The 27,559-nt window shown below is 39.2% G+C and overlaps 1 protein-coding gene across 1 annotated transcript in view; it reads left to right on the top strand.

Moving 5' to 3' along the window:
• Positions 1-23,930, top strand: part of TMEM182 (transmembrane protein 182) — a 54,893-nt gene extending 30,963 nt beyond the window's left edge. The window contains exons 4-5 of the mRNA XM_058684575.1: positions 6,488-6,625; positions 21,664-23,930. Coding sequence (XP_058540558.1) covers positions 6,488-6,625; positions 21,664-21,884 — 359 coding nt within the window. The 3' untranslated portion in view covers positions 21,885-23,930. The remainder of the gene's footprint in view (positions 1-6,487; positions 6,626-21,663) is intronic.
• The last annotated feature ends 3,629 nt before the right edge of the window (positions 23,931-27,559 follow it).

A 27,559-nucleotide genomic window follows, 5' to 3' on the forward strand; every position in this document is an offset into this window, starting at 1 on the left:
AATTAATAGAAATCCAATATGGTTTAAGTTAAGCATTGAATTGTCCTTAATGGTTCAAATGGATTTTTAGAGATGTTTTCACTCGGCACAGTCCAAAGCTTTCAAAGACAAAACCTCACAGTTTTTACGGGCTCATATAAGGAACCAGGAAACAAATGAAGTGATCTCTGAGAAACATTCACAATCTAGGAGACTTAAATAATACAAACTACTGACCAAACAAAAACATGCTCCCTGCCAAAATTTAAAAGGTGTAGATATATTACAACTGAACTCTTGTCCATCCTAGATCCATGAAATTAGTAAGATGTCTTTTATGTGTCAACTATATTGTTGACATTTTATTACAGGGTGAGTATTAATTAATACTAGTAATAGCAAATGTATATGAGTACTTACTGCATGCAGCTACTTATATTTTCTCAACTCTTTCTATAAACTTATGTGAAGGATATTATTTTCCATCTTAGAAAACTGTGGTCTATCAGAGTCACACAATTAGTAATTGGAAGGGCCCCAATATCATGTTTGACTCCCAAAACACATAGACTTAATTCACTTTATGTTGAAGGTTCTCTGATTGCCTCAGGTTTAATTCAGACAGTGAAAGAACCCTACCCAATTCCATGAGATGATTCTTAATTACGAGTGAACATTTTAATTCTGGAATCAAAGTGTGCCACATATGCAAACAAGGTAATATAATTAGCCAAGGAACAGGAAGTTCCAAAACATTTTGAAATAGGCCTGAAGTTACGCACTTTCGAATGCTGAAACACAAGTGGAAAAATAAAGCACACAGTGACTGCAGTAAGGAAACTCACTTGGAAGCGATTTCTGTATGCTCACAACTCTCCAGGCGCGAGGTTCCCCCTTCCCTTAAATACAGATCTGTTGTTCCTGCCTTTTACACGGGACTCAGAATTAAAAGTCAGGCTATTTCGTTAGAGCAAATGACAGGACAGGAACTGGCAGCTCTCAGGAACGACAGCATCTCTGGGGAGCACTTATCTGCATTTCTGTCTTGCTCTCTTTCTCTCTCTCCCTCACCAGGTACTTTCTCTCCTTCTTTCAGTCCTTCTGCTCTTCTCTGTAGGGAGGCATGTCCTGCTGTTTCCGCCCTGTCTGTGGCCCAATTCATAATGCCTGCCTTCTTGTTCACATGTGGCTCTTTTGGACCCAATGACCAATGCTTCCTTCAACTTCAACCCTGCTACTAATCACCTCATGTTTCTAGCTTTCCAGTTCTGCAGGGATCACACTGATGAGCCCAACTCATCCTTACAAAACGTTGGTCATGAGGCATGGATCTGAAGTCACCATGTCTGAGCTGTCTTTTGTTCGGTGTCTGACCCCATTTGTTTCTATTTCAGGTATTTAGAAATAGAGTTACATGTTATAAAACATGCCCAATGCCTTCTTGGAGGTTAGGGGATGAGAAAACTTCCCAAGGAAGACGGTATGAGAGACCTTTGTCAAACACAACTTCTTTTTTTTTTTTTTTTTTTTTTGGCTTGTAAGTTTCTTTCTTTCTTTCTTTCTTTCTTTCTTTCTTTCTTTATTTATTTATTTATTTATTTATTTATTTTTTAATATATGAAATTTACTGTCAAATTGGTTTCCATACAACACCCAGTGCTCATCCCAAAAGGTGCCCTCCTCAATACCCATCACCCACCCTGCCCTCCCTCCCACCCCCCATCAACCCTCAGTTTGTTCTCAGTTTTTAACAGTCTCTTATGCTTTGGCTCTCTCCCACTCTAACCTCTTTTTTTTTTTTTTTCCCTTCCCCTCCCCCATGGGTTTCTGTTACGTTTCTCAGGATCCACATAAGAGTGAAACCATATGGTATCTGTCTTTCTCTGTATGGCTTATTTCACTTAGCATCACACTCTCCAGTTCCATCCACGTTGCTACAAAAGGCCATATTTCATTTTTTCTCATTGCCATGTAGTATTCCATTGTGTATATAAACCACAATTTCTTTATCCATTCATCAGTTGATGGACATTTAGGCTCTTTCCATAATTTGGCTATTGTTGAGAGTGCTGCTATAAACATTGGGGTACAAGTGCCCCTATGCATCAGTACTCCTGTATCCCTTGGATAAATTCCTAGCAGTGCTATTGCTGGGTCATAGGGTAGGTCTATTTTTAATTTTCTGAGGAACCTCCACACTGCTTTCCAGAGCGGCTGCACCAATTTGCATTCCCACCAACAGTGCAAGAGGGTTCCCGTCTCTCCACATCCTCTCCAGCATCTATAGTCTCCTGATTTCTTCATTTTGGCCACTCTGACTGGCGTGAGGTGGTATCTGAGTGTGGTTTTGATTTGTATTTCCCTGATGAGGAGCGACGTTGAACATCTTTTCATGTGCCTGTTGGCCATCTGGATGTCTTCTTTAGAGAAGTGTCTATTCATGTCAAACACAACTTCTTTACTGCATCCTGTGTAGTAATCTAAAGGAATTTCCAAACATCGATGTTACATAAAAGCAGTCTGTAAGGATCTCTGAGGGAAGTAATTCACTTTTCCTAGTATTGAACACAGTACTACCCGCTGCATAGTGTTAGGACAGTTTAAATAATAATGTGAATAAAAGCAACCACAAAATAAATGCCATTCATTGATCTCTTATTGTATGTTGCACACTTCCTATGCATTATTAATAATTCCTCCAGTAACTGTAAAGGGTGGATACAGACATCTGTATTTTACAGAAGAGTTAGAGGTTCAGGAAGCTTAAGTAAGTAACTGGTCAGGAAACTTAAGTAACTGGTTATATCCCATGGAAGTGGTAAATACTCTAAAAGCTCTACTTCTTTACCATATTTTGCTGACAATATATTTTTGCATTTCAACAGGCAAGTATATTTTAAAGAAGTTAAGATGAGAAAAATACTAGACTACATTTATGCAGATATCCACCTTTTCTGTTTCACTTCCTTTTCCCTGAAGTTTCAAGTGAACCCTGGCGTCATTTCTTTCAACCTAAAGAAATCCATTTTCGCATGTCTTTACAGAACAGGTCTGCTTTGATAAATTCACCTTCATCCCTCAAAGATATCTTCACTAGAAACAGAATTCGAGGTTGATAGTTCTTTTCTTTTGGCACCTTGAAGATGTTCTACTGTCTCCTGGCCTCCATCATATCTGATGAGAAACTTCCGTCCTTGGGATTATTGTTCTCCTGCATTTAATATGTCATCCCCCACCCCCCCCACCTGCCTGTGACTACATTCAAAACTTTTTCCTTTATCCATGGTTTTCAGTGATTTTGTTATGTTTCTGGGCTAATTTTTTTTTTTTTTTTTTTTTTTTTTTTTTTTTTTTTTTTTTTTTTTTTAGTTTATTCCCTTTGGAGTTTGTTGAGTTTCTGTCATCTATAGCAAGTCTGGGAAGTTTTCAGGCATTATTTCTATGAATGTTCTTTCTGTACCAACATTATTTGCCTCTTCCTTAGGGACTCCAGTGACACAAATGTGATATCTTTTGATATTGTCTCTCAAGTCTCTGAGACCCTAGCTATTTTTGGTTCCAATCACTTTTTTTCTTCCTGTTATTCCAATTGGGATAATTTCTACTGCTCTCTCTTCATGTTTCGCCTGCTCGTTTTCATCTCCATTCTGCTCTTGAGTTCATTTCATGGATTTTAAATTTCAGATATTATATTTTTCACTTCAGTTTAGTTCTTTTTTTTAAAGACTCTATTTCTCTTCTAAGAATTTCTATCTATTCATTTCAACAGTGTTTACCTTAGTTCATAGCAAACGGTTCTAGTAGCTGCTTTAAAGTCTGTATGAGAATTCACACATCTGAGCCGTCTTTGGGTTGGCATCTGCTGACTGCTCATTCCTTTGAGAATTGGTCAGATTATCATGGATGTTAGTATATCAAGTAATTTTGGATTATAGCCTAGACATTTTGAACATACATTGCTAGACTTTGCATACTGTAAAAACTTCTCTGGAGAATATTGATTTGTTGTTTGAAGGAGTGATCCGCCTGCATGTCTGTCCTTTTCTTCTGTGGGAGTCTTTGCAAGGTCAATTCTGTTTTCAAAGCCTTTGCTATGCTGTTTGGGTCTGCCTGGGATAATGTGCCAGTCAGGGCTCTGGTACTTGGGTGGTTTTGATACTGTAATTTGTTCTCAGAGACTTCACTGCACTTCTCTGGGCATTTTCTGTGCATGCACGACTTGGGGAGTAAGCTCATCACTTGTGTAGATTCAAACACAGAATTAGAGATTCTCTTCTCTGGCTCCCTCTCATCTGTGGGGTTTCTCCCACACCCTCAGGCTTCCAAGGCCCACATTTCCAGTTTTTCTGGCTGGAAAGATTAGGTTTTCTGAGTTTTGGCCTCCGGAGCCATGGCCCAGTTCCATGCAATTGAAGCACAAAGCAGTGAAAGAAAAGAGAAAACCTCTCTTTTTTTTCCCTCACTCTTTGAAAATTGAGGGTTCCTTTTTCTCATTCTTATAGCAAAAGTGTTAAATCGTCATTTGGGATCGTAAGTGTCCATGCCTCCCCTCGGATAGCAGTGCAGATCTACTTTTGAGGCCTTAAAGACAGGACTGGGAGAATAAAAAGAGAAGACTTCAACATGGGGACTTTCCCTATACTCTGGCTTACAGCAGCCCCCTTTTCTGCTGATCTAGTGAGAATGATGATCATAACTATGGGGATTTTTGTTTTGTTTTGTTTTGCTTTGTTTTCTGTTTGCACCTTTTACACTTTTACAAAGTTCCCAATCTGACTTGCCTTCAGGTCCAATCTAGGAAGAGAAAAAAAGGAAAAACTCAGAAAACTCTTCGTAGCCAATTTTATCTTTCCTTAAGGCTAGCTAGACTTCTCTCCTTAATCCACTTGCTACTGTTTACATTTCAGACTCCTCAGATAGTTGTTTGCCATGTGGGTCCACGTTTTAGTCATGATCAGGGGAACAACAGAATGGGCTCCTTACTCACTGGACTGCCTCTAATTCACGTTTTCACCCCTAGCACTTGCCTCAGAACCTGTCACATGATAGACAATAAAGCAAATGAAGTGAATACAAATGTAAAAGGTGAGGCTCCCCAATTTGAAGGGAATATTTGTGTGTGTGTGTGTGTGTGTGTGTGTGTGTGTGTGTGTGTGTGTCTGTGTGTGAATGAAAATGTAAACCATGAAGCTTGCCAATTCTCTAGCAAATTCTGGTAGGACCTGGATGGCACATGTTTGGCTCACAGTCTACCACTCTTCCTATGCTCAGATATGATCAGCACTTCTCCACTGCTTGGCTGCCTGTGGAGCCTGAACACAGCCACAGAATATTCCTACACCACAGACCAGGAAGCCACTGTCAAGTGGACAGCACGGCATATGGGGGACAAGCCAGCCTTGTACCCGGGCTTTCAGATGTGTCCACACAAAATGTGCAGCCTGCCTTTCCCATTTAACTGCAGTGGCTTCTCCCTGTACGTTTCCACCTTCCCATCCTCTTTTCTGTAAGATTGCAGGTGACAGATGTGTTTTTTTCTTTGCCAAATGGGCTTGTGGAGAAAAATAAAATCTTTTTTTTTTTTTGCTCTCTTATATAAAGTCTATATTTTCATGAAAAAAGGTAACTTGACTAATGTGTTTCACAGAGCTTTCTCTCATTTATACCAAAAGGTACTTATTTTAGTGTTTTATCCCTTGGGAAATGATGAATTTGTTTAATAGATTGGTAATTATCCTGCTCAAAAATGATCATTAGAATTCCTCTGTATTTGATTACTATGTATCACCAAAAGCACAATCCATTTATCACCAGCTGCATCCATTAATTCAGCCTTGCTGGTCCATGCATAAGAGACTACTCTAACTTCTCATTTTGAGTCTTTCTAAGAAAAATATTGGTAGAAAGTAATATGCCTTAAATATATCGGACTTAAAATCTCAGTCTGTACAAATTTTTATTTTTATTTTTGCTTTCTATTTTTATTACCTGAAGACTACTTTCCAATGGCGTCACAATCTAAACAGAAGTGTACTTTTTTGTTAGGGGATTGGAGTGATTATTACCTTCTAGTGATTATAGTGGTAGTAAGAGGCCATGTTTGTAAATGTGAATGCGTCTTCATGTCTTTGTACGTTTGGTATGGAACGCTATCTGTGACCCAATTAGATCCTTACTCAAAGGTACTCTTTCCAGAATTTTGGAATATCTCCACTTCTAAAATGGAAAATCTGGTCCGGAAAATGAGCTCCTAGAATATACTGAGCATGTGTGCGGTGCAAACACCGAGCACGAGTTGATTGAAGGTTGATATCATTGAGTATGGAGTTATCTAGTAAGGTTTCCCTTGGATTGTAATTCAGGATCTGTGGTTTGGGATTGTGCCCATCCGTGCTATGGCTGAAATCAGAACAATAAAGAGAAAAGAAACTGCCTGGTACAATCTAATTGGTGTTCACAATCTAAGTTTGTTTTTCTTTTCTCCTTCACCCCACCCCCGGGTCTCCAGTTTACCGTGGTTTCTGGGCAGTCCTGATGCTTCTGGGGGTCGTCGCCGTGGTGACTGCAAGCTTTCTGATCATCTGTGCAGCCCCCTTCGCGAGCCATGTTCTCTATAAAGCCGGCGGAGGCGGGTACATTGCTGCAGGTACGCACTGGGCAAAGGGTGTGATTTCCAGCCATGGGTTTCCTCCATATCTTCATGTTCTCCTTTTCTAGTTTCAGATTTCAGGCTTCTAGTAGTGGTAATACAATGATATTTATATACAGTATTTCTTGAGCGCCTGCTACATGCTCCACAGCCTTTCCTCACTGTATCCATATTGTATTAAGAGGGCACTAGAAGGGAAATTAACCTGTTTACTCTCTCTGTAAAATGGGGTCATATCTGTAATATCAGGATGTGGGTGAACTTTCCTGGGTGATCTTAAAAGAGATAACCTCCTGATGATATTACAAACCGGCATCACAGGTAAAAAACATCTCTTTCTACAATGTCCCCATTCAGTTTTCTTAACTGTGGTTCATGGGCATTAGCGAAACACATTCTCTCCCTGGCAAAACCTGCATTTGTTTTAGTCGGCTTTACAACTAGTGTTTTTAATGCCTGCTTATGGTGATCATAGCACAAATAGAAAAATAATCGACTAGGCGTGTCTTGTGAATGTTCCATCTTTTTCATTTAATTGGGAAGTAAAAGCCAGAAGTCTAATCCGAAAACATAAGTGCACAGGTGATTTGTAAAGATAACAGTTCTAGAAAATTAGACAAACTTCACTATAGTAAGACCAAACTGCACATGACTAAGCTATACTATAATGTCAGATAAGAAGGACAGAGTGTTTCTGTAGAAATGGTAATGACAGTAAAGAAACAGGATGGATAGCTTTGTTGTCTCTAAATCATTTCAAAGACAGCTCATCATGTGTTCCCTCATCATTTAATCGATGGTCAATTCACAGTTCCTTTGAGCACGCTTTTTACATAATATTGTACTTAATTCTGTAGAGGGAATAAAAACAAGAATAATCAGATATGGATCCTCCATTCAAAGACCTCAAAAAAAAAAAAAAAAGAAAAAAGAAAAAAACCCATCAAATCAGAGTCTATTTAACCCATTCTGTCATTCTTTTGTCTTATATTCAATTCTTTTCCTCACTGTTTTTTCAAGGACCTTGTTTCCAAGGGCCTGGATTTCTTCACAAAATTTACCTTTATAAAATAAACAATGCAGGGCTCCTGGGTAGCTCAGTCGGTTGAGCATTCATTCGACTTCAGCTCAGGTCATGATCTCGTGGTCCGTGAGTCTGAGCCCCAGGTCGGCTCTGTGCTGACAGCTCGGAGCCTGGAGCCTGTTTCAGATTCTGTGTCTCCCTCTCTCTCTGCCCCTCCCCTATTCATGCTTGCTCTCTCTCTCTCTCTCTCTCTCTCTCTTTCTCTCTCTCTCTGTCAAAAATAAATAAACATTAAAAAATTTTTAAGGTATACAATGCAGTGTTTTTAAATGTTTCCAGAGTTGTGCAAATATTACCACTCTCTGATTCCAGAATATTTTTATCACCTCACAAAGAGACCTCATCATCTCCCATCTTTTTCTCCTTCTGGCCCTGAGTAAACAATCATCTACTTTCTGTCTCTGTGGGTTTGCCTCCTCTGGAAATTTCATATAAATGGATTCAGACAATGTGTGGCCTTTTGTGTCGGTCCATTTCAGTCTCATAACTTATAATGTCCTTTCCTTCATTCATAATTCCGTAAGACTAAACCCCTTATATATCTTAAAACTGACCATTTTCTGAGCCAAAATTTTTTTTTCTCCCTCAAGGAGGGAGGGAAAACCACATTCTACCTTTGCTTCATTCAAAGGTCTAGTGAAGGTTTATATTTTTCCATGGTCTTCCCAGAAATAGCAGCTGTCTGCTAGAGTTTGTAAATATTTGTTTCTTCTCATTCCTTGCTTTTCTTTTTTAATCTTTTCCAATAAGGGAACTATGTACAGTTGACCCTTGAACAATATAGTTTGAACTGTTTGGGTCCACTTACACACAGATTTCTTTTTTTGATAAATACAGTACAGTTCTATAAATGTATTTTTTCTTCCTCATGTTTTTATTAGTGACATTTTCTATTCTTAGCTTACTTTATTGTAGGAATACGATATGTAATACATATACAAAGTATGTTTAATTGACTGTTATCAGTAAAACTTCTGGTCGAGTAGGCTATTAGTCATTAAGTTTAGGGGAGTTAAAAGTTATAGGCAAATTTTCAACTGCAGATAAATTTGGGGGAGTTAAAAGATATAGGCAGATTTTCAACTGCGCATAAGGTCAGTGCTCCTAATGCTACATTGTTCAAGGGTTAACTGTAATAGCGTTAGTTTAGTACATATTATGGATAGCATAGTTGCTTTATACTCAGAAGTGCTCTGATCCTTGGTTTAGTCTGATCGAAGAATTATGTGTCTCTGTGTGTGTTTAGTGCTTTTGAAAAAGAGAAAGTTGGTCATTTTTAAATTGTACAAGAAAATAGTATATTCAGAGAATTATATTTGGCTGAGAACTCTATATATAGGAAGGTAAAGCATTTGATATATACTCCTATGCTTATGACCAGTGGGTTTTCTCTTTTCAATGAATCTTTGCTGTATGTGGGTATGGGGCTGAGGTCCTCCTTGCCAAGTCTTCATGCAATAGCCCCTAGGAATTGAGAGGTGCCCATGGTATTCTGGGACCCATTCTGAAAGCAACTGAACTGGACAATTATGAGGACACGTCCTTTCAAATTTGACTTTTAATTTTCTTCAGGGCAGAATTCTTTAGTGTTTATATAGGGCTATTTGTTTCCCCAAAACACAGAGAGATATTCTGTTGGATGGGACAAAATATTACTGTTCATTTTATTAGCTCGGGCAGAAAAAATGATGTTCCCAGGAATAACTAAAGTTTATGGTTCAGTGGCAATTTCCACAATGAAGCACAATTTTGTTAAGGCAGTTATGGGCTAATAAATTATCCTGAAGCTTGAGTACTTTGATAGAAGAATTTGTAAAACCTTTTAATTGTCTATTATTGACATTCTCAGGTGATGTTAATAAGCAAGTTATCCTTTCAAAGCTGAAGATGGAAACTTACATGCTATGCTATAGGAACACTAGGAAAATATGTACTAAACACTAGGTTTTGGGGCCAGCCGGATTTTTGTGTACCACATTTAATATGGACCCATGCATATAATCATCTACTGAATTTAACAGAATTGAATTTATAATGCTTTCTTTGGTCAGATTTTATATTTTCAAAATGGAGAGATCTCATTCCATGCATCTGGTATTATACAATCTCTTTTTTTTTTTTTTTTATGGGCCTCATCATTCGTTGCCTGAATCTCCCATGCTGGCCTGTGCCAATGCTCTGTGCTCTGCTGGGCAGTTAGTGACAGGTGCAGCGTGGGCCCAGGGTTGCCGTGGCAGCTTTATCAATGCCACAAACAAGATTGCACACTCTCTCTATTTGGACAGATGAGTTTAGGACAGGGGATACCCAAATTCCAAATGGCCATTGCTGGCTGTGTGTGCATGTAGAAAGACTCCTTGGCATTAGCAAGAAGATTGCTTTGGGACATTCCATGCATAGCTGAGTCATGCTGATGTCGCAGTTGTCGGTGTGAGTAAGGAGTGGGGTCCATGGTATTCTTCTTGCTCTGTCAACAGGCTCAGAGCAAAACTTAGAGTACATATGTGGCCACTCCTTGCAGCTGGGCAGATTCCTCTTCAGGCAGTCTCTGGCCATGTGCTCCCCAAGGAGGTTCGGGTATGAACCAAGTGCATGGTAATTGTCAGGATTGCTATATTACAGAACCTGTTTCAGTGAGTCTAATCATACACGCTACAATGTCTAAACAAGTGCTGAAATTTATTTTAATGTTGGCTCCCAGAGAACTTTCAGATCCAAAGGGGGCTGACACTGTTCTTCTTCTAACCCTGTGATACTGGAGGTTATAGGAAAGATCCAGGAGAAGCTAGAATGGGTAGGCATCGCATTACAAAACATTTAGGTTATATGGAGGAAATTATTATACCACAGAATATTCCTAGTGCCTGGGCAAAGTGATATCAATACAGGAATTGTTGTGCCTGAGTAAGACTTCTAAGTGAACAGGAAAGAATAATGACATGGTCTGGAAGTTCGGGGACACTGACATTGGGTGATAAGCCATAAAATGTAGAGATCAGCATCTTAGCAGCATATTAGGGTACAAAGATTTTTACTTTGTAAAAATTGAAATCACCTCTTCCTGAGTGACAAAGTGAGAGTATGTTTTTCTGCTGATTGTAGAGCTAGACTGAGTCCCTCCTGGGTAGAGGTGCCTGAAAAGCTTCTGAATCTTGACTAAATCCCTTGTGGGACCCTCAGGCTGGTGAGACTACGGGGACCTCTTAGAAGTCAGGAATACAGCAGCCTTTGTTTTAGTAGACCCAGGATGTATTAATGGAAGTAAATGGTACCTCTGCAGTGTAATTGGCCCTTTGGAACAATTAGTCCCCTGGAGGCAAAGTAGTGGTTTGACTCCCACCCCATTCTGTGACCACAGAGTTACCTAGACAGCTATTACTGGTCACCAGGGATACAAACTGAGTGAGTTGGGGTGAATTGTATAAACCCTCTGCCACGTGGGATAAATCGCCTGAAGCACATCCCTCCACAGCTCATCCCTGCTCCCTTCAGATCTGGAGGGCAGTGCTTTCTAAAAGCGTAGTGATGTGAACCCTTTTTACAAAGTAGCATAAGAAAGGTGAGCAGATATGAAGGGAATATAAAATTCAGAATCCAAAATACAACATAAAATACTGAATCAGAGTTAAATTGGATTTGTGGTTTGTTTTCCTTTTTCTTTCAAAAGGTCAATGGAATTTGTAGTAGCTCATCAGTTAAGCACATGTATTTCTATATGAGATAAGATAGATGTCATGGTTGCAAACTACAAGATACTTTTTCATCTGAATCCTAGAAAAAATAGGTCATAAAGCCAAGGGGCATATTTCAGATGTTCTCTCTCTCTCTCTCTCTCTCTCTCTCTCTTTTTTTTTTTTTTTTTTTTTTGGCTGACAGTGAACACGTGGCTTCCAGGAAGTACTCAGTGTCATTCCTTGCTTCTCACGTCTTCCTCCAGATAAAGCAGAGCAAGAGAAGAGTATGTGGAGGAAACAGAAGACCATGGGCAGGAAGGGATTAGGGAAGAATTGCTGACGGTCTAGAGGCAGGCGCTCTAAACTTACAGGCATACGCATCTCCCTGCTTGCACCTGCTGTCTCCATGTCTATATAGTGAGAGATCCAGGCTATAAACAGCCACTTAACCCTGGACAAGCAAAGGGGCCTCTGTGTTAGCCTAACAGACCTGGAAGACCGACAAATGCTTGCCAGAATGGCTTTTCTAGAGCTTCTGGGTCTTTCCTAGTGCACCAGAGGTAGGCTCTTAGGAGAGGATCACAAACATGACCTCCCAGTGGGGAACAGAATATTTTACCAAAGTCCAGGACTTAACATTTTATTCATAGCTGTGTTTTGTTGGAGGCGAATGGAGGAGGAAAGGAAGGGGGGACCAATGAAAACTGTAGGATACTGATACATCAGCCAGATATACTTCTTATAGTAGAATTAGTGTCTCTGATTTTTATGAAATACAGAATGACAGCTTGGATTTCTCTTTCGCTCAGTAAAAATGCTTAGTACACGAGATCTGCTTTCTAAGTACCTGCTTCGTACTTGCTGTGACAACTTTCTAGAAGTACTTGCCTTGTCCTCTGGATTTGTGCCTTCAGTTGTAATATTTGGGAATTTGTTCAGGGAAAAGTATTGTTTTGGATACTGATACTATTATAATGTGGGAAGGCCTCCCTTCAAATTTTGATGTGGAATTTTAAATATCCTCTCTATGACATTTCATGTAAACGTCAAGTGCTGGAATAAGTCAACCTTGGTCGATACTACATAGGAAAGAACTCTGAAGAATTTTTATTTACAAGAATACTTTAAAAACTTATTACTTTTCTTTCTTGGATACTTCTTTGAAAGTTTATTTTTTCCCACGTGGCCTTATCAGTTGGAATGTGTGTAACAGGCTGTTAGGACCAGATGTGTCCTGGCTCAGTTTCGAACAGGGCACCACTGTGGTAGGTATATGATGCTGGAGTGAAGGGGCAGGTCCCCAGAGGAGAGTTCAGAAGGGATGAGTGAGACCCAGGTCTGCGAATCTCCACCACCCCAGCCACCTGAAGGCTGGGAAGGGACTAGGAGTGTGAGGAAGAGAGCTCTTATGCTCCTGAGTCTCCACCCTGAGCTTGGTGTGTATGTGTGTCCTCGTTGGAGACTTCCAGGGTGATGGTCCCGCTACTGCCCAGATAAACCTAGGGTATGAGAGCTCAGTTCAGTAATAGTGTTACTGGGACTTTCTGGAAAACCTTGGATTGCAAACATGAATAAATGCTCTCCATAACCTTTTAAAAATGCATCTGTGAGGTTCCTTCTGAGAACTAGAGCTACAGCCTGGCAGATGAATGCTTTTACTCATACGTCATTGTATTTTGGGAGTATAATTAATCACACCAAAAGGGAATTTTCAGATGTGTAGGGTGACAAGATCCTTTCCTGTTTATAAATGGCATCTCTGGTGTGGGGTTAGATTTTGGTATGGTGGGAAGGCAGAATGAGTTTCCATCACTTCATTCTCCTTTTTTAAAGTATGTGTATCATTAACATCTGTTATTAATTTAGCTAGGAGGGACTCAATTTCTTTCCAAATATTCTGTTTTGTTCAACATCCTTCCCCCAAATAGTCACGTTGCTCAGAATAACTAGTAGTGCATGAAAAAGGCGTATTGCCTTTCTTAGTAAAATTTTTAGGTATTTTCTGAGGCCTTTCCCCCCCTTTATACTTACTTGTAGGAAAGAGAAGCACATTAGATACAGACTCCTCCAAATGACCAGATTGACATATGCTAAGAGTCTGTCGTAGAGATTTCTATAACTAAAGTGCTGTTGGGGAGGGACAAGAAGTTTGCTCACTGGATACTTAAAGCAGAAAATGTCCTTAATATATAGAAGGGAAGCAAAAGATATTAATATATAAAAAAAGGAAGGGGCAAAACATAAGAGACTCTTAAATAAGAGAACAAACTCAGGGCTGCTGGAGGGGTTTTGGGTGGGGGGATGGGCTAAATGGGTAAGGGGAATTAAGGAAGACACTTGTTGGGATGAGCACTGGGTGTTATACATAGGGGATAAATCACTGGAATCTACTACTGAAATCATTATTGCACTGTATGCTAGCTAACTTGGATGTAAACTAAAAAATAAATAAATAAAATTTTTTAAAAAGGGAAAAAAAAAGAAAAAGAAAATGTCCTTAATATATAGAAGTGAGCATAAGTCTGGATTCACCTGTTACCCTTTCTGAAATATTCAGCAATGGGCTTGCGGGGTGACTGGTGCCACCTGGTGGAGCATTCTAATAAGACATGGGCACTCCCTCACTTCTGAAATCTCAGAACTGGAAGGCACCATGGCAGTTTATCTTCTTGCCTCTTGGCCAGTCCTGAAATAGCCCAGTCATATGAGAAGCTCTGATGCTTTAAAAGATTTCAGAGAATAATATTTGCTAGCTGTTAGCAGGAGCTCATGCCAAAGCTCAATAAAAACAATGATAATAACCAAACTAGCCCATGCCTGTTATATGCTTGTCCTGTTCCAGACACCTTGCTAAGTGTTTTACTTCCATTCATTCTCCATGACTGCTCTCTGTGGGAGGCACTGGCACCATCTCTATTTTACCAGCAAAGACCCTGAGACAGAGACAAGTACAGAACTTTGTCAAGGTTGCTCAGCTGGGAAAGTGTGAAGCTTTCTAACCTGTGTACCTTTGAGGTCAGGTTTAAACCAGGGCAGTCAGAATCCAGGCCTGTGCTGTTCAGCCGCTTGCTGCTTAGTGAGTGTGACTGTGAGTAAATACTTCTGTGGAGTTAAGCGAAAACCGCTTTCCGGATGAAATCCCTAATGACTTGTATGGATGGATAAACCCTCATGATCGTTCTGTATCAATAACTCTTTCTCGAGAGAGAACAGACTATCGGATACGCAGAATGTTTAATGCCTATGATGATCATGCCAATCTAAGAAAGTAATAAATATTTGGGAAATCTGATAGACATTGTATCGGTTTGGTTGAGTAAATAAAAACATGAGACCAGATAATGAAAGGGAAGGGACAAAGCCATTTGTCTAAGGAGATGTAGCCATCACTTCAAGATTCTATGTTTGAGTTGGAGCATCACAAACCAAAATATTCATAGGGGTGGCTTAATTCATTATCCCCAAGACCTAGAAAGAACCCAAGTGGTCACCCATAGATAAATGGATGAGTAAAATGTGGTCTGTTCCTACAATGGGACAGTGCTCAGCAGTAAAATGCTGGGAATGGCTAGCACATGTACAATGTGGGTGAATTCTCAGTCATCATGTTGAGTATGAACAGCCAGAGACAAAAACTGCATGCGGTCATGCTTTCATTCCTATGGAGTTCTGAGGGCAAAACTCTGCTATAGTGATAGATGCTTTGGGTGAGGGTGTGAGGAGGCGTGAAGAACCTTTCTGTAGTGACAGTGATGAATATGTTCTGTTTTCAATGGACTGTGGCTACACTGATGTTTACATTTATCAAAGCTCATCAAACCATACACTTAAAATTTGTACATTTTTCTCTATCTGAATTATACCTCGGTTTTAAAAAAAAAATGAGAAAGAGAAACAATGAGCCTGGAATGCTTTTTACACATTGGAACAAACTTCAAACCTTTGGGGCTTAATATAATACTTTCAAATATGAGTATGGGATAAGTTAAAACATGTTTGTATGAAAACTGTTTATGAATCTTCTGCAAAAGCCCCTTTTGGGGACTTTGTCAGTCATGCTTCTCAGTGTCCCTATGCAGAACAAAGAAGGCATTCGTTATGTATTTCTTGATTAATTGCTGTGTTTCCTTTTAGAAAATGATAGTAAATACATTGCTTTTTGTTTCATTTTTGTTCTTTCTTCTGGGCATGTCAGATCCACAGTTGCCATGCTATCCTTTGTACTCTTACCCACACTCCAGATTTTTTCTTCATTTCTGTCATTAGCATGAACCCTCTCCCTGCCCTCCAGGGAACTCCACCTAGAAAAGTAACCTCATCTCCCACCAGCTCCTTGGAATATTTTCTCTATATTGTAGAATGTCTTTTGAATGTCTTCAGCCTAGTGTGTTATACCTGCTATCAGGGTGTATCAGGGTGGCCGTTTGTGTTATGCCACAGGCTACTTTGACCTTGTGGCAGTTGACTATTGCAGACCTCATTTTCATCTTCTGAAAATAGATGCAAGAAGCAAGCTGAAGCTATCATCCTAAATTTTTTTTTAATGTTTATTTTTGATAGAGAGGGAGAGACAGAGAACAATAGGGGTTGGGGGGTTGTACGCAGAGAGAGAGGGAGACACAGAATCCAAAGCAGGCTTCAAGCTGTCAGCACAGAGCCCGATGCGGTGCTTGAACCCACGAACCATGAGACCATGACATGAGCTGAATCAGACACTTAACTGACTTAGCCACTAAGCACCCCATCCTAAAATGTTTTGAAGCTTACTTTGTAGTTCTGTGTAGATTCCCTTGCTGAATATTGCCCTGTCTCTAGAATACATGCATCCTCCAGGTAGAGAAAAGGCAATTTTTTTCTAATTCTAATTTACTGTTCACTTCAGCTTTCTACATAATGCATTTTTTTGACTACGGAATTCTGTGACATTTTCAGTGCCCAATGAAAGCTGAAATGAGTTGCCACTGAATTTGTGTGGGAGCATGACACAGAGAGGCCAATGGAAGCATCTTGAGTTTATGATTCTTTCCCAAGTGACCAATAGCTGCTTGTGATTCAAGTTGTTAAAACACATTTCAAGGGGTGCGTGGGTGGCTCAGTCGGTTGAGCGTCCGACTTCTGCTCAGGTCATGATCTCGCGGTCCGTGGGTTCAAGCCCCGCATCGGGCTCTGTGCTGACAGCTCAGAGCCTGGAGCCTGTTTCAGATTCTGTGTCTCCCTCTCTCTCTGCCCCTCCCCACTCGCATTCTGTCTCTGTCTCTCTCAAAAATAAATAAACATTAAAAAAAGAAGTTTTAAAACACATTTCAAGGCAGTTCAGTTACATCTAAGCAGTTAAAGATCAAGCTTATAGTTTTTCAGTAACTCCAAAAGACTTTTGTTTTTTAATACAAATATGTCTATTTCTAAGCAAGGATATAGGGGTTTGACATTTGCCTGTCTTTTTGAAGAGTTTCCATTCTTGTGGCTAACTTTTCCCTAGGACTACATTTTTAAATTTGTTTTTTATAAGATAGTATATAAAATCTTCATAGTATGTCTTATTTTTCCATACTTTTTTATATGAAATATTGAGGACATGTAATTTTATTTTTCAGTCTGTGACTTGGTGTTGGGGAAAATTCTTTTGTATTTTTTTTCCACATTGTGATCATTTCCATATTGTTAATCATTAGCAATTGTGTTCCTGATGGCCATTTGTGACTAAATTTTATGTGACTTTTGTTTCAGAGAAAATGCTTTCCAAATTGAATTTTTGATATTTTTTAATTTTTTTAATGTTTGTTTATTTTTTAGGGAGAGAGAGAGAGCGAGAGAGAGAGAGCAGGGGAGGGGTAGAGAGACAGGAGAGAGAGAGAGAGAGAAAGAGAATCCCAAGCAGACTCCATGCTGTCAGCACAGAGCCCCATGTGGAGCTCGAAGCCATGAACCATGAGATCATGACCTGAGCCAAAATCAAGTTGGATGCTTAACTGACTGAGCCACCCAGATTCCCTGAATTCTTGATATTTAGAGGGAAAAGTTTTCAACTTCGTAAGAGAATCCGTGTGAAATCACAAGTTTAATGGCTCTTCCTCACACTGCTAATTAATAAGGGAACCAACAGGTTCTTGTGACTTATTTGTCCATGATTTTATTATCACAAATCTTCATGGGTTTTGGTACCTTACTTTGATTATGCCTCCAGTGAGCTCTTTTATGAATTTTTGTTGGTCTTCCAAAAACTAGGTATTTTTAAATTTAATTGGAAATAAATCATGCTTTCAAAATATGACCAAACTTAAATCTAACTTAATTTTAGAAGTAAATTATTACCTAAATACTAGCAATATTTTCTATTTCTGCTAAAATCATAGTGGCAGGTGAGCTTGAAATGCAAATCACTTGTTGCTCAAGACAGTTATTAGTTATATTTTCATGAATGAGAGTCCTTTAAGATATCACGGGATAATAATTAAGATTTTTCCATAGTATTTTGCTGTTAGTATTCTCCCAGATGAGACTCTCCACTTGGTAGGTGAACCGGATCAGTAATACTACTGTTCAGTAATAGTCACAAATAAAGTTGCAGAAAGAAGATGTATCTTGCTACGTATATGAACACACATACCCTCCTCCCATTCCCCCATATATATAGAGCATATATATGCTCTTTCTAACACGCATAGCCACAGATTCCCACTACGCTTTTTTTTATTCATTCATTTTGGTTTTTGTTTTGAAATATTTTCACATTTACATTGAACTTGAAAGTCTCTTCACCCAGAGACTCCATTCACGTTTCACTAACCATCTCAATAATGTCTTTCACAGCAAAAGGATCCAGTCCTGGAACATGCTTTGCATTTAGTAGTTGTGTCATTCGAATCTCCATCAGACCAGAATAAATCCTAGGTAGACCTTCATGACTTTGACTCTACAAGAGTACAGGCCTGTGATTTTCTACAGTGTTCCTGAGTTGGCGTGTCTGATGTTTTCCTACGGCTGGATTTAGGCTCTTCATTTTTGGCTGCATCGCAGCAGTGATGCTGTGCTGTTCTCATTGTGTCTGACAAGGTGGTTAGTGACATGAATATGTCATGCCACTGGTGATGTTCACTTTGATCATTTGAATAAGGTGATATTTGCTAGGTTTCTTCAGTATAAAATTACTGTTTTCCCCTTTACAGATTGATAAGTGTCTTGTGGGAAGAGACTTTGAGCCTGTGTAAATATTTATTTCTCATCTACATTTCATTTACTAGTTTTAGCATCCATTTTTGTTTCTTGCCTGAATTATTACTTAAATGATTGCCAAATGGCGATTTCTAACTCAACTATTCCTTCTACATTTATAAGTTAACATTCTGTAAGGAAAAGCTTTCCCGTCTCCCTGCTAATTTATTTATTCATTTATTTATATCACTGTGGGCTCAGATTTCTATTTTATTCAGTGAGGTATAATGTACCATTATCATTTGTTGTTTGATAGTCAGATTGCCTCAGAACTGTCGGGGGAAGTCCCTGAAGCTCACTTCTGAAACACTCCCACAATTCCTTGAGCACATCTGATGTTCCTGACTTACCTGGTACTTTCTGTCCCAGCCTGGATACAACTATTTCTTTGAGATGCTTGGGTCTGATATTTAGAAGCGAAGATCTGGATACTTGGTATGTTCCATGCTACTGGGGTGTTACTGCTCTCAGACCCTCTCAGGGAAAAGAACCAGGTAATATATGTAGGCATATACACACGGGTATATTTTAACACACACACACACACACACACACTTTTACTTCTCTATTATCTATCTATCCATCATCTATCTGTCTATCTACCTAGAACCATAAATTCACACTGATATACTTAACTCCAAACAAATAGAATAGAGTTTATTCTAACTTTCCCCCTTTCCAAATTTGTAACTCCCCTTTCAGGCGGTGAAGAACATGGTTCCAACTAACCTCAATATATTTATTTGTTTCATCAGTGTACCTCTATGTAACAGTCTCCTGATTCCTCTGTTGGCCAGATGTCTCACGCAGACTCCCCATCATAAATTCTTACTTTTCAATGTCTGTTAGTTCATTTTCTTTCTGTCTGTCTCTGTCTCCATGTGCAAGTGTATACATGCACACATACACACACTGGTATAAAACAGTGGCAATTTAATAGGTAAGGAACCTCTGTCTTACCCCATGGGAAGATATAATTATAAACTGGTATGATATGAATTAAATGGACAGTATCCTCAGTTGGTGAACAAGTTAAAGACTGCAGTGATAGAAATGCCTATTTTCATTGCTTTCAGGATGCAAATGCTCTTGAATAACAGCAGTTTTTAAGTATATTTTTTAATATTTAAGTATATTTTAAGTATAAGTTAATTCTTCCTTATAAAAAATCTCCACATGATTACCTGCAATGTGTTTTTTTGAATACTCTAAATTCAGTAATGAGTTTTGTAACTTTTGAAAGGATATACAAATAAGGCTTCTAGTTTTTCACAAAGGCAGTTTTCTTTTTTTTTTTTTAATAAAAATACCTGAAAGCACAAGAGATTCATATGACGGAAGAGAGATGAAGAAACATATCCGCAAATAATAACAAAGGTTTGCAGTGTGTTTGCATAAGGCAAATGGTATGCAAATAACTAAGCCAAACTTTTACATTAGGAGAGAACGGTGTCTATATATTTGCAGGAAAATGTATTGAAATGCACAGAGTTGCTCGACAACACATGGCCTTGCCATATTGTTGTCAACATCTGAGGTACGGCTTTGCGAGGAGTTTGCTCGCCGGCTATGACTTTACTATTTCTCTCTGACATCGCTGTTGTTCGGTGGTTAAATTGCACTCTTCTGTGCTGCCGTATTTGCATTTACATTACAGACCACAGTGTGAAGGATGTTTCCTATTAGTGAAGCATCTATGTTGATTCTTCATTGCTCTGTACTTTGTATCACGATTATGAGAAAGTTTGAGACTCACCTCGGCATATTTATGAGCCCTTCTTCTTTTGTGAGTGCTTCTCAAGATTCTTTATGCAATTGATGGCCCAAGAGAGAGAGGGCACCCTAAATACTGTAGGAGCACAATCAACTGGGGAAGGGTGATTAATGGCTAGGCTCCTAAAAGCTACTGTGTCCTACCAATATGCCACCATCTCTGCTCTCAGTCCCAGGGTTATGTTTACCTTTCAGACTGACTGGCAATTAGAATATGGAGATTTGGTGCCTGATGCTTCTGTTCCTTAATTCAAAAACTAATAGGTCCTTGACAGGTTTGGATTGAACTTTTGAACAGCTAGCAAATGACCTCAAGTATATTTTGCTTAGGGACAGATTTGAACCCTTCAGGCTGCGTCCTGCTCCGGATCTGTCACTAGTGAGTGAGTCAGCCAGCTGACTCACCTGGGTCTGCAGCTCAGAAGTGCTGCTCCCTTCTGCTTTTTTTTCAGTAGCTGCCACATGGAAAAGTATATGCTTTGTGGTGTTCTCAAATTTTAGCATCCGTGAAGCTCTCCTGTCATATTGCTCCCTCCCCACATCCCCACATTCTTTTTACTTCCTTTCTTTTGTTTGGTAAGGCTCTTGCTCTTAAACCTGTGGTTTTATAGTCCACTGAACTTTTTCCAGGCAATGTTTCCTTTATGCTGTGATCCATCTTACCGTATGTATTTCAATTTGAAAGAATCATGTATATTCTTTTACATTAGTCCAGTGCTTTCATCTCCGTTCTTGTCTGGTACTCACTTCAGCTTCTGTTTTCACTGACACAATTACCTGTAGCACCAGTCAGCTGTGTTATAATAACATAACAACAGTTGGAAAGACCTGAGCTGAAAATCAGCTCTGAAAACTGCTAGTTAAAACCGAGGGTTAATGGTACCTATTTTTACCAGTTTATTGTATACTGCAATAAATAATATATTACGGTGCTCACCCCAAACCAGACATACAGTACAGATGGGAAATGTTAGAAGAAATTCCACCAGGCAGGATCTTTGACTCTTATGTTCACAAACGCCTAATACAGAGCCTGGCATACAGTAAGTACTCAGTAAATGCATGACAGCTGTTGCCATTGTTCTTATGTTGCCATAGCTCTCATCTCAATGCTTTGGAAATTAAAGATAGACAATGTGCATATAAAACACATAAATAAAAAGTCTGACACAAAGTAGGTGACTTGGCTAGGATGCTATTTTTAGAGACATATCATCAGGCAAATGATCGGTTAGCGTTCTTGGGAAAACATCTTCATAAAGCCTAAAGGTCTTTCGTTTTGTCCTTCCCAGGCATCCTGTTTTCCCTGGTGGTGATGCTGTATGTCATCTGGGTCCAAGCAGTGGCTGACATGGAAGGCTACAAAAACATGAAAATGAGAGACTGCTTGGAGTTCACCCCTTCTGTTCTCTATGGCTGGTCATTTTTTCTGGCCCCAGCGGGGATATTTTTTTCTTTGCTAGCAGGATTACTATTTCTAGTTATTGGACGGCATATTCAGATACATCACTAATCAAACAGTTGCCTCCCATGTTTTCTTGAGCATATTCAGATACATCACTAATCAAACTGTTGCCACCCATGTTTTCTTGAGAGGTTTTAGAAGAGAGAATTTTTTTTTTCATTTTGTTTTGGTGATCCCAGCATAGAATTAGTTGGTGAGCTATTTAGTTGCTATTTGAAGTTCACTTTTATATTTTACTTGTGATTTCCCCTAATAGGAAGGTCCTAGAGTCTTTCCCAACAGCCACATGTGTCCATCTCACATAGGTGCTATCAAGAACCTAGTTCTGTAAGGAGCAGGTAACATGGGCCTCCCTTTCATTGCACCTGTTAAAGCTCACGCAGGTTACAAAGGCCTGTTAATGGCATAACACCACCACCTGGGCCAATGAAGCTTTGATTGAAAGCTTCCTTCTTGGCGTTCACTTCTGCTGCTATTAAAAAAAAAATCTTTGGAGAATAATTAAGAACAGAATATAAATGTTGTCAGAGAACTTACTCCATTTCTTCTCCACACACATGCGTATCCCCATACACATTCACTGACTCCTGTGAGCCAATTATTTATGACTTAAAAATAGATAGCAGTGTGCTATCAGTTAAACACATTGGCTGGAATGGGCCACAACCAGACTGAGAATGTGTGCTTATTCCACATTCTCCCCAACAGTGGTTTGGTTACTTACTTAATCACCTAGGTTACTTAATTGTGCATGCTTACATAAACCTTAAACTATGTTTAAAAGTGGCAAATCTGCACTGCCAAATTACATATGATGCAGACTGGGTTTTCACGAGCTCAGTGGATTAATTATATGTAACATGGCTGAAAATATGTAACAACCAAGCACCTTAGCTTAGTTCAGAGTTCTGTTTGATATTTTAAAATTCCTATTTAAAATTATAGGCTAATATGTTCAGCATGTGAAAATTTATCGATGAAATGTGCTTTTAATATGCACTAGCTATAAACTTTCAAAATATTTCCACATGAAATAATAGCCTTGCTGTATTAAAGACCATGAAATAGTAACTTTCCCCAAGATTTTCTAGGTTGTAGTTCTTCTGATAATTTGATTCCCTTAATTATTGTCTCTCAGTTCCTTCATCTTTACAATAGGTATTTTAACATTTACAGATCTGCTATTTCCTTTAACCTCCTGGAAGAAAACTTTGTGCTGGTTGGTGAATAATTCTTTCTTACTTGCTAGTGTAGACATGTAGATGTTTTGCATATCAAAGATGTTTGTTTGGCACTAATTTTCGTTGAAATCAAATCCATCTGAGAAGCCCACGTTGCATTTGCATCTTGGAAACCTCCACCAAGGAGCAGTTTGGTGTTGGTGAGGGAACAGAGAACCTGTGTGGTATGAGAGCTTTGTTCTGGACACAGCATTTTGCTCTGCGGCCCTTGTGAATACCTAAGGCAGGACTCAGAGACAAATTAAGAGTGACCACCGAGAAGATGCTGTGGGATAGAGGGGCTATTGCTTTCCATTCCTCGGTTCCCCTGATGGAGAGATCGCCTGTCTTCTTACACATCTATCCTTTCCGTTAACCTGTTTCAGTGGGAGGGATTTCTGGAGGGATCACCACCGTCTGAGGTATCTGCAGAATCATGAGGGCATTTTAATGTTTAGTGACAGGATTCGCATGCAATAAAAACCAAACACAAGAATACAAGACAAAAAAAAAGCTTCAGGGGTTTAACTGGTTTCTCAAGCCATCTGAGTTATATCATAAATGTTTTTTGTGATCCTTGCCTTTGTCTTTTTCTGTTTTCATTTTTATATTGCTCCGTTTACTTTGCTTTTGGCTTGATTATTAGAAAAATAATTATGGGTTCTGTTATGCATATTTGCTGTGATATTAAGTTATGGCATGCCATTAAGTTTTCCAGACGATGCTAGATGTATTTGATTAGTTCATGTCATCTGTAAATACAATTCCTTTTTGTAGAACTTTGGAATGGAGCCTTTTTTCTAGTGTATTATATGTCATTTAAATTTCACATACAAGCTGCTTTCAGTAAAGGTTTGAATATTTATAAATTTCAGATGGTTATCCTCGTTTTCTAATACACTTATGCGGCTACCATATATTTATCACAAGGCAATTGGCTGAGTATCTGATGTGTATGACACTTTTACACAGATACACACTTTGGAAGTATTTCATAGTTGTAATGCATCAATCACATTAATTCAGATGCATTTCCCCATCTACTTACCAGCAATCTGCGGAAGGAAGGAAGGTGAGTTCTGTGTGCTGTGTCTATATGTAAAATATACTTTAAAATAGCAGAAATATGCAGTATATTCTCGTAACACCCTCATGTGTGATTTGGGATAGTGTGTTTGCTTCTATTCGGTGTACTGATTAATTTTCAGAAGCTTCCAAATAATATGTCAAAACCCTTTGTAAGTGTGTTGATTTTGCATCATAAAGTTTCAGTGTAACAAATGAGATGTCTTTTTGGTGCCATCTTGGAAGGAGTGAAGTAAGAGGGCAGTTCCTCACGCCCTTGGACTTGGGGAAAGCTGTTGTCTTTCCATACTGTATTTGCTCTGGGGGTTCAGTTTGGTCAGGCAGCAGGTGGTACATGCACTGGAACTGGCTGGAAAAACTGTGCAGAGAAGCTGAATGATGGTGTTCAGTTTGGGGGTGGAGGGTACGACTTAAAAAAATGCTACTAGGTGTGCTATTCCTGGCCATTTAGTCACTGTTTTGACTAATATATGAAATGTATTTATTGAAGTTGAATATTAAAGCCACTTAGGTGCATGGTGGATGAGGTGTCAGCATTTGGTACTTATCTGTGTATCTATCATCAACACATAAGTGTGTGTGTGTGTGTGTGTGTGTGTGTGTGTGTGTGTCTACCCAGAATTATAAATTTGGATACAAAGAGATAAAGTGAGTGATGGAAATCAATATAATTGAGATAAACAAAATTTTACAAGTCTGTTTCTCTCGGGGGACAGTAATGTGTCCCTGAGTACCACTTTAACTGTTTTACTCAATTGATGATGGTCTCTTCAGTTCAGTACATAATTTGACTTATATTTTCATGAAAAGCAACCAGATTAAGCGTACAAAGAGGCTTAGAATGTCATAAGGATTAGACAGATATGAGGTGCCAGTAAACATAAGCTGTACATACATCTGTAAGAAAGTAGCATTGTGGAGAAAGACCCGTAGTACTGGGCTTACATGGAAAGAAATATATCAAGTAAGAGGATAGTTCCCCAATTTGATTTTGGTGAAAGGCCACCAGGAATGAAGGGGCTCATACAAAAGAGATGAAATAGAAACTACATTTTTTGTTGATTGTCCTAAAGAATTAAATACATAGAGACATTTCCTCGGCGATGACCCAGAGTAGGTACAGAAATTCCAACAAAAACTTAGGAAGACAGTGTATTAGATGTTAAAAACCAAGGAGGGTGAGGAAATATTAAACGTCATACATATTATAATAAGCATAAAGCAAGCTGGCACACTTAACCTGGTTGGCAGGATAAGAGGAAAGAAAGAACAAAGGTCCTACTAGAGCTTAGAGTTTCTGAGCTAGCTCCATCAAGGCAAGTGCTAGGACCTCTGTCTTTGGGAACGTTGAGATCAGCCTGGACCAGTGTGTGAGGGTGGGAAGTATTAGAGAGAGCAAGTCTGAAATGACAGCGGAGGAGTACTAAGAGTCCAACTCTGGCTTCTCAGGGGTCATTTGTCTCACAGGTGTGTCCCCATGGCTGTGAACAATTGAAGGGGCAGTTGGCGGGTTGAACTTTCTAAAATGATACGCCTTAGGATATAGAGAATCATATATTATGTCTAACCAGTCGATTCTATTTATAAGGCATCTATCTGTAAGTAAACACATTAGAATGATTTTGAATTCTTCAAGTAATAATTTTTCTTGTTTGCACAAATGATAGGAATAGTCTCAATTGTTCTTATGAAATAAGTGTGCTTGGGGTAATTGGCATCCTGTATTGATCCCGAGTATTATGTAGATAATGTAGGGGAGAGAAGGCTCACTGGAATAAAATAAATACATACACAGCAAACATTTTAATAGTCTCATTCTTCTGGGAGTCTACGAGTTATTGTGACATAATTCACTGAAAGTGTAGATAGCTCCCCCTTTGTGTGGCAATTGGGTTTTTTTCCTTAGCATTTCTTTGTCCATTTATTCTAAAAAGAGACTGCCACTGTTAAAAAAAAATTCACCAATGCTTACAGATTGTGTCGTCACTGCAAACCATCTAAACAAATAGGTATTTGAACAATATACCTTTAAAAAGAATAATAATAAGAGTGATATATAAGGAACAATGCTTGTTGCCTTATATTTTTGTGCGGCATATACAGACACTATATGAAGTACTGATATATTGTCTTCACTCCGCCCCAACGCAAGAACTTTTCCCTCAAGAATTTTATGGGTTTGTGTAAATTCCTGGAGAGATGTCAAACAGAAAGCTGGATTAACCTATATGTGTGTGTTTTGTAAACATACACCCATGAACCTATGTATGGTTTTATTTCTGCATATATGTGTTATGTATGCATGTATAAATATGGATTTGGATAACGCTGCATATACATTTGTCAATAGACAGGTCTGGGGGCGCCTGGGTGGCGCAGTCGGTTGGGCGTCCGACTTCAGCCAGGTCACGATCTCGCGGTCCGTGAGTTCGAGCCCCGCGTCAGGCTCTGGGCTGATGGCTCAGAGCCTGGAGCCTGTTTCCGATTCTGTGTCTCCCTCTCTCTCTGCCCCTCCCCCATTCATGCTATGTCTCTCTCTGTCCCAAAAATAAATGAAAAAACGTTGAAAAAAAAAAAATTTAATAGACAGGTCTGAACGTACATACACATAGATGCATAATACATGTATGTTTATGAAATATTTTATACATCTATAATATATATATGTACATAATAAATGCCTACGTTTCTCTCATATGTGCATACATACTTCTGCAAATGTCTGTCAGTCTCATAAGGTTTGCCGAAGTGGGGGCTTATTTTATTTTTATGCTGTTGCAAGCCTGTCCCAGGGGTGAGGGGGGGATAAAGGGGAGACTCAGTGAGTGCTCCCATAGCCTCTCTTCCTTGGATCCAGGGCGTATGTGACGATGCATGTGCAATGGATTGGTCGTGTCCGACCCAATGGATGCCTAATGGCAATGCCCTTGTCCTTGAACACCTTCTAACAACTGATATCTAGCAATTGATAACCACTAGTGAATATTTATGTAACACTAATAAGTTTTGCCAAGTAAAAGAGTTCCTTTCTAAAGCAGCATGCCTTGGTTGATACATTTTTTGAATGCCCTTACAGAAGGTTAAGCCAACTGGGTGTCTCATGAACTCCTTATCTGAGTCACCTGTAGGGAAGATCCTCTGGTGACTCAGGTCACACCTCTGGTGTGGTGGGAAAAGTTGTAAATCTGTGTCTGAAGACCGGCATTCCAATCCTGGATTTTAAACTTATACTTTGAAAACTTATTCCACTTTACTTTCACTCAGTAGCTTCATCTAAAATATTTACTCGTTTATTCAGCAAAGAGTAATTGTGAGCAGTCTGAGCTGGAGACTCACATCTGGAAGTCACCACACTGAAAAGCATGGGAAGGATGAGGCTGCGAGGGAGGATGGCTAGAGAGAGGAACTCTCTTTGCG

This window comes from Neofelis nebulosa, chromosome 9 (genome assembly GCF_028018385.1).
Source record: "Neofelis nebulosa isolate mNeoNeb1 chromosome 9, mNeoNeb1.pri, whole genome shotgun sequence".
NCBI lineage: Eukaryota > Metazoa > Chordata > Mammalia > Carnivora > Felidae > Neofelis > Neofelis nebulosa.